Source organism: Mus pahari, chromosome 14 (assembly GCF_900095145.1).
Source record: "Mus pahari chromosome 14, PAHARI_EIJ_v1.1, whole genome shotgun sequence".
Classification (NCBI taxonomy): Eukaryota; Metazoa; Chordata; class Mammalia; order Rodentia; family Muridae; genus Mus; species Mus pahari.
The window spans coordinates 4619214-4627017 of record NC_034603.1 but is presented as its reverse complement, the minus strand read 5'-3'; the positions used below and the strand labels follow the sequence as shown (position 1 = coordinate 4627017).

General features: G+C 44.4%; 1 protein-coding gene across 1 annotated transcript in view; it reads left to right on the top strand.

Annotated features, from left to right (window-relative positions):
* The first annotated feature begins 1507 nt into the window (after window positions 1-1507).
* The window catches only part of Rars (arginyl-tRNA synthetase), a 27990-nt gene continuing 21693 nt past the window's right edge, over window positions 1508-7804 (top strand). The window contains exons 1-3 of the mRNA XM_021211917.1: window positions 1508-1599; window positions 2816-2950; window positions 7517-7705. Of these exons, the coding sequence (XP_021067576.1) occupies window positions 1555-1599; window positions 2816-2950; window positions 7517-7705 (369 nt within the window). The 5' untranslated portion in view covers window positions 1508-1554. The remainder of the gene's footprint in view (window positions 1600-2815; window positions 2951-7516; window positions 7706-7804) is intronic.

The window sequence follows — 7804 nt, the reverse complement described above, 5'->3', positions numbered from 1 at the left end:
AGTGGCTTGTGACCTCTTTTTCTTCCCTTCTTTCTTCCTTTTTTTTTCTTGTTTGCTTAACTGGAGAGAGGTCCTTACTGTACAGTCCTAAATCTCACTAACTCAGGCTGGACTGAATTCACAGCAATCACAGATTTTTGTTTTGTGTTGGTGTGTGTGTGTGTGTAAAACATTTTTTATGGGCTGTGGTGATAGCCAAGTGCCTTAATGCAGCATTTCCTCAACGTGGGTATAGATACCACTGGTGACAATGTAGTAAACTATAGGCCCAGAGAGGTGGCAGATGTAATCCCAGAACACAGGAAATGCTTGAGTTTTAGGCCAGCCTGCTCTACTTAGCAAAAAGAAAACACAGGTAGATATGGCTGCATTCTTTATTATTTATAACAATATGTTGATTGGTTTTTAAAGTTTACGTATTTATGTATATGCATGTTTTGTCTGCATGTATGCTTGCACACTGGATGAGAGCATCAAATCCCATGGAACTAACTACATGTTCATAGGTGAGTGTGAGCTGCCATGTGGACACTGGGGTCAAACTAGGACCTCTGGAAAAGAACAGCCAGTGCTCTCACCCACTGAGCCACCTCTCAAGTCCTGTATTTATTTAATATGTAGCATCTATAGCCCACACACTCAGCCCATGGATTCATAGATATTATTGTTTAGGATGAAGCAAAGTAAATTTTAACGTGAACTAAATTCATCTTGGTGGTAAATCCACGTTATCACAACCCTTAGGAGGTCAGAAGTTCGAGACTAGTGCTCAGCTACACAGTGCAAGGCTACCCTGGGCTACATCTTTCAAACCAACAGAAGGGCCTGAGAGATGCTCCAAGAGGCTGCCTGGCCCAAGTCATTGCACCAGCTTCCTTTCTTGGTAATTAAAACATTGTTAGCCTGGTATGGTAGTATATATAGGGCTAAGGAGGCTGAGGCAGGAGGATGGAGAGTCAAAGGTCAGTGTCTACAAAATGTCTACACGTGTGCGCGCGCACTACGCATACAATGAAAAGGAAAGCCGTTGTTTTGTTTTTCCCTTTTCAGTCTCCGTACGTTTAAGGACCTTTTTTGTCATCCTCCACATCTTCACATCCTGGAGAGAGTATCTAGCACCTTAATGTGAACAACAAAAATGCCTGTTTAACAGAGGGATGAGTTAGGAGGCAGAGAGGCAGGCAGATTTCTGAGTTCGAGGCCAGCCTGGTCTACAGAGTGAATTCCAGGACAGCCAGGGCTACACAGAGAAACCCTGTCTCAAAAAAAAAATAAAAATAAAAACAAAAACAAAAAGTAAAACCAAAAAATCAAAACAAATGAGGGATGGGTTTATGGCTTCTGCGCCCATTCTGGTGCCACGCCTCTGAGCACAGGGTTGCTTTGGCCTGCTCCCAGCCTCTCTCACTGTCCCCTGGATCCCCTTAGGGGGCAGCAGAGGGCGCGCCCTGAACAACCGAAAACAGTGACTCACCCGGGTAGGAATTTCCGTTTCCGGCCCAAACTAGACACTTCCGTTTCCGGCCGCTTGGCATGTGAGTCGCTGACGAGAGGATGGACGGTCTGGTGGCTCAGTGCTCCGCGCGGTTGCTGCAGCAGGTTTGTCCCTGGGCGGGGCGGAGGGCTCTGGAGCGGGCGGTGGCGGGGCAGAGCCCGCAGTGGCTTCCACAGGCGGCGGCGGGGCGACCCCAGTCCCGAACCTCGGAGTTGCGAAGCCATGCTGCTCCGCTGGCCGCTTTCTCTTGGCCGGGTCGTGCGACTGTCACTCAGAGAAGAGAGGGTGTCGCAGGGCCTAACGTGGACAGCCAGCGAGGCCGCCCAGGCCAGGTTAGAGCAGGGCAGGTGTGCCCTGACACCCAGCCGGAAACTGCCCAAGAAGCCTCCAGTGTTGGTCTGGGACAATGTCACAGTTTTAAAAACCGAAAGTAGGACCAGTCTCTCTTCTTTTTCGGGCCTAGACACTAGCGTTAGGAACTCAGTTTGTCTTCCCTGAGGTACAAGATAAATGGACACACCCTTTACTGCTGTGAGTCCGGTGAATAGTAGCAGATATTGGAGAAATGGAAAAAAAAATATATATATATATATACATAAGTATGTAATCAAATATAGATATAGTATAATAATCATATACATACACTGTATATATATTACTATATATATAGTATATATATATATATAGTGTGTATATATATATACATATATTAATATATTTATTATATATAGTTTACTTAGACCCAGAAAAGGCAAAGGCGGACACTTGAGCGATTTCGAATACGACAAAGATGGCAGTGTATATTGACTCCTTTTGTCTCAGGAATCTAACCCAGAGCCACGGCCTATGCCGAGGCAAGCACCATTGAGGGGTGCAAGTCCCCAACTTTGTTGGTTTGTTTTGTCGTGTTTGGTTTGGTGAAGTCATCAGATTTAGGAACACAGGTAGTAAAGCCAGACACTTGTACTCTGACTAAATCAGGATGCACCGAGCTGAAGAAGAGACTTCCGTGTTTGACTCTGACCCCAGAGTCAAACACGGAAGGACTGGAGGTGTGTCCCGCCGTGCGCACTGTGCGGAGGTATATCCTCTGCACTGCAGTTCCTCATTCCCAGCACATACGTGTGAACTCAGCTCCATCTTATAAAGGATGACTGCTGACGTCAGTAAAATCATTGATCCCAAAGCAAAGTCCATTCTCATTTTTCTGCCCCACACGTTGTGGAGGAGTGAAATGAGGAAGGTCGTCTGTGGTACGGTTTGCCATTATCCGGGAAGCATTCGTTTGACCTGGAATGGAAAAGTTGCCTTCCCTGACAGGAAAGGGAGATTAAGGCTCTGACTGCCGAGATCGACCGGCTGAAGAACTGTAGCTGCTTGGAAGCTTCTCCAAGTTTGGAACAGTTACGAGAAGAAAATTTAAAATTGAAGTATCGGCTGAATATTCTTCGAAGGGTGAGTGCTCTGGATGTCTTCAAATAATTTGTTGTTGTTGTTACTGAAGATTCTAAAAGTACGCGCTATAAGAACTGAAAAGGGGCATTTGTTTAGAAATGGGTTTTCCTGCATAAGGCAAGTTAGGACGCATCAGGCACCTGTGCTGGAGAAATTGGGGTGGCGCTGGCTTCCCAGGGCCCTTTTAAGTGGTTTAATACGATGCCCCTTTTAAGTGGCTCATTACGATGGTTTAAAGAATGGTTTGGAAGTTGAGATTTCTTCAAAGGCGTATGCCCATGTTGTCTTTTGTTTTTAAAACTATTTTCACACCGTAAAAGAAATGATTTGTCAGGAGCAAACTAACGGGGATGCTTTAAAATGCACTCACTGATTCCTAACTCCTATGCCATTAAGTTGTTTATTTTGCAGTTTTATGTTATGCTTTATAGCATCTTTTGGGGTTCTTTTCATTTAATGTTGCAAAACTTTCTCTGCCTCTCCTCCTCCGTCCAACAGCCTCGCTATTCAGGCTGGCTTCTGGGCTGGGCCTCCATCTTGAAGTGCTTCTTCTGCTTCTGTGTCTCTCAGGCTGGGTTTACAGGTGTGTGCTACTATGCCACCATTTGAATAGCCTTATAGTCCAGCAATGCTTATCCATGTAATTTGTTTGTTTGTTTGTTTGTTTTAAAGGAAGCCTGCCTTCAGCTTCTTTGGCCTGCCTTTCAGGTTTACTGATGACACAGCCCAGCGTGTTACCTCGTTAATTGTTCTCCAGTGTGTGTATTACCTTCTGGATTGCGTAGGCACTACCCCATGCGCTCATCTCAGGCATCCGAGAAGTCCTGTGAAGCTCTTTATTATCTATATGGAGTCAGCTGTGCTCAGATAGCTTTGTCAAGTGCTTATGTCCTGCTGAAGGAAGGGAAATACACAAGCTGTGCTGAAAACAAACTTTTCTGTGTACAAGAGACAGAAACAGGCTCATCTTTTAGTTCCAGACCAGCCTGGTCTACAGAGTGAGTCTCAGGACAAGCAGGGCTACACAGAGAAACCCTGTCTTAAAAACCCAGAGCGAGGGAGAGTGGGAAGGGAAGGAGCATCACAAGAATGAAGTGCTGTGTGCCATAGCCTCACCTGGCCGCACACTCCACCTTGAAAGGACGTACCAGATGGTTTGGCAGGAGGTGTTTTACCCATGTTCTCATAAGCATGACTGCCTCCGTTTTTTCTTATGCTTTTCTGTCTTTTTTATGTGTTTTTAAGATTTAAAAACGTATTTAGTATTGTTTTTGAGGCAGGGTTTCTCTTTAGCCCTGACCTTTCTGGAGCTGTTGTAAGTAGACCAGTTCTCCAACTCACATAGATCCACTGCCTCTGCCTCCAGAGCCTGGCCACTTGGTACATTTATTAAAGTAGTCACAGAAAGCTTTTTACACCGATAATACTCATACATGATTGCTGTCATAATAGTGCCACTTTTAAAGAATCTGTAGATTTTCGGAAATCTGCTTCTAATCTTAGTGTTCTCAAAAGCTGTTATTTTTACTAATTTTTATAATGTGGGGTTTTACAAAACCTCAAAACAGTAAAGGTGATTGTACCAAAATGTGTCTGCTTTTAGCTTTATTTGAGTTAAGGTCTTGCAGTCCAACCCTGGCTGGCATGCTTTGTGATATATAGCCTGTCGCTCTCAGACTTGTGGCAGTCCTCTGTCTTGGTTTCCCAAGAGATAGAATTAAAGTATGGAACCATTTCTAGCTAGGAGTATTAACTCCTCTCTCCCACAGGCCTAGGAATCATGGGAGAAAGGAGGACACACAGATATAAATCAAGTAAAGAAAAGTTGCCAAGAACTTATCAGGCTGGCTCACCTCTGTAGTCCTAGCCCCGAAAGGCAAAGCAGGAAGATGTAGGCCCAGCATGGGCTACAGCTCAGGAGCCTGCCTCACAACCAAGAATGGCTCTCAAGCCATCTCCAGTAGAGAGGCTGGCCTGTGTAAGGCCGTGGGTTCAGTCCAGCACCAGATAAAACTGCATGTGGCTGCGTGTGGTGGTGCACACCTTGATTCTGTCACTTTCTATGGGAGGCAAGAGGATTAAGGAAGGAAGGAAAAAAAAAGTGTTACATTGATTATATTCAAATGTTAATTTGGATGAAGTCAAGTACAGTGGATTCTGTGTGTTTGTGTATAGGTTTATTTTAAAAGGTACAAGTTTTTAAAAGTTAAGTTTATTACAGATTTTTAAGACTTAAGATTATATGTAACTGACATTTTCTGTTGGAAATCTTTAGGTTGTGAAAAGCATGAATAAGAAGTTGATAAACTAAAAATGTAAAACTGATCAGGCTTGGGAGCTGACGTCTATATCCCAGTGCTTTGGGAAGTGAAGGCAGGGGGATCAGGGTTTCTAGACCAGCCTCAGCAACATGAGACTCTTAGGACAAACCGAAAGAAGCAAACGGACAACCCACTTAACTCAGCTCTTCTTTTGTTTGTTTCCTGAGTCGCTATTAGTAATTTTCTGGCATGGAAATTCTCAACCAAAGTACAAGCTTCATTTTTACAAAGTTGTTTTACCACTGTGTCTGTTAGTAATCTTTGTAAACGTGTACAGAACTACACTGTTGCCAACACACGCTCCCATAGAGAACCTCACTTGCACTGAACCTTCTGCAGGACTGATGGACTAGAACTTTGTGGAGAGGTTGGCATGGTGCAGGTCCAGAGCCCAATTTCAGTTTATCTCAGGCTCTCATGAGCCCTCCCCACCCTTCAATAGCCATGTCAGTATCTGACCTAACATTTTATCAGGCTTGTTTTGTTTTGTTTGTTTGTTTTGTTTTTCGAGACAGGGTTTCTCTGTGTAGCCCTGCCTGTCCTGGAACTCACTCTGTAGACCAGGCTAGCCTCCAACTCAGAAATCCTCCTGCCTCTGCCTTCCAAGTGCTAGGATTAAAGGCATGAGCCACCACGCCCGGCTTTTATCAGGCTTTTTGCTGAATTAAAGAATATAATTTTGCTGAGCACAGGGGTGCACACTTTTAATTCCAGCATTCAGGAGGCAGAATCAGACAGTTCTTTGAGTTCAAGAGCAGCTTGGTCTACACAGAGAAACCCTATCTGGGGGGGGAAAAAAAGACTATAACTTGATAGACTGGGGCAGGAACACTGTTGTGTGTGGCTAGCCTGAGGTATACAGTAACCCAGTATCAATCAGTCAATAGTATGTGTGTAAGTTTTTTATTTTTTAGCAGAGAATTCGAGGAAGGTGGCACTTGACTCCTACATTCCTGTACACCTGGTTTGTGATTGGTCAATTTCTAATTTACATGGAAGTGATGGTAGCAGGAATCTCAGTTCTGTTACATAGATGGAAGTCAAAAGAGCATGTACACAGAACACTGGTTACAGAACTTGACACTGTGTACATACATAACTACTGTTACCATTGCTGTTTTACCCTGCAGGTCTGTGAGGTTTGTTGCCTTTTTGAGACAGGTTATTACTATGTAGCCCAAGCTGACTGCTCCTCCTGTCTCAGCCTAACTGCTAGGATTTTAGGTGTGAGCCTGTGGGCCTGGCTAGTGGTCGCTGGGTCACTGGACTGGGGGTGCTCCCTGGCTAATGATCTCTGGGTCACTGGACTGGGGGGGGGGGGGCTCCCTGGAAGAGCATCCACTTTGTGGCAGGCTTGAAGCTCTAGGTTCACATCTTAGTACACAGGAAGTGTTTTCGTTGTGCTTCGTGAACAGTGTCTGCTTACTCACTGCTGTTAGAGGTTGAATCCAGGACCTCCCTTCCTTTTTATCTTTTATTGAGATGAGTTCTCACTGGGTCAGCCTAGTTGGCCTGGTTGGTCTTACTTTCTGTAGTCTTTTACACACATACACACACACACACACACACACACGTGTTTTGATAACATCTTAGATGCCAGGTGCACTGGCTAGTACTGTGAGTACTGTAGAGACACAATTTTGTGAAGGTGTAATGAGTGATAATAAGAGTAATTATATTTTTTTTAAAAAGAGTAATTATATTCTATCTTAAATGAGTGTGCTCCACTTAAAAGCTGTTATGTTAACAAGTAGGAGTTATTGCTCTGAAGGCAAAGCCTGTCTTTCTGGTACAGTGCTGTCACTCTGGGTTCTCTCCGAGGTTCCTCTCCTCTCTTGCTCTGAAAAGGATGGTTCTGGAGAGTATGGCACTGGTGCTCTTTTCCTCTGAGTTCTCACTGCGTCCTTAGTATGAAGCAGTTTAGGACTCTCTTCTGTTTTAGATCTCTATGTGGCTCTGGCTGTCCTGGGACTCACTACATATGCCAGGTTGGCCCTGAACTCAGAGATCTGCCTGTCTCTGTGTCCCTGGTGCTAGGCCTTGCTTCTGTTTTCTATTCAGTCACCACTTTTTACTATTTCTGATCTGATAAGGCAAATGCAGAATGAATGGCCTCAATGCTTCCCGGGAATGTCTCAGGGTCCTGTTCTGTGTTGACATTCCCATCCTGGTTCTAATCTGCATATTTGGTGGAATGTGTAATGTCATACTACTTCACTGAGACACTGCTGTTCTTTTCCTGCAGAGTCTTCAGGAAGAAAGGAGAAAACCAACTAAAAATATGATTAACATCAACAGCTGCCTGCAGGAAGTCTTTGGCTGTGCCATTAGAGCTGCGTATCCAGACTTGGAGAACCCTCCCCTGATCGTGACACCGAGTCAGCAGCCCAAGTTTGGAGACTATCAATGTAACAGTGCCATGGGTATTTCTCAGGCATGTATCATTTCTTATGACTGGCCCTCGATTCTCTTACATTCATCATCACTCCTAAGAACATAACTAACAGCAAGTTCTTTTTTTTTTTTTTTTTTT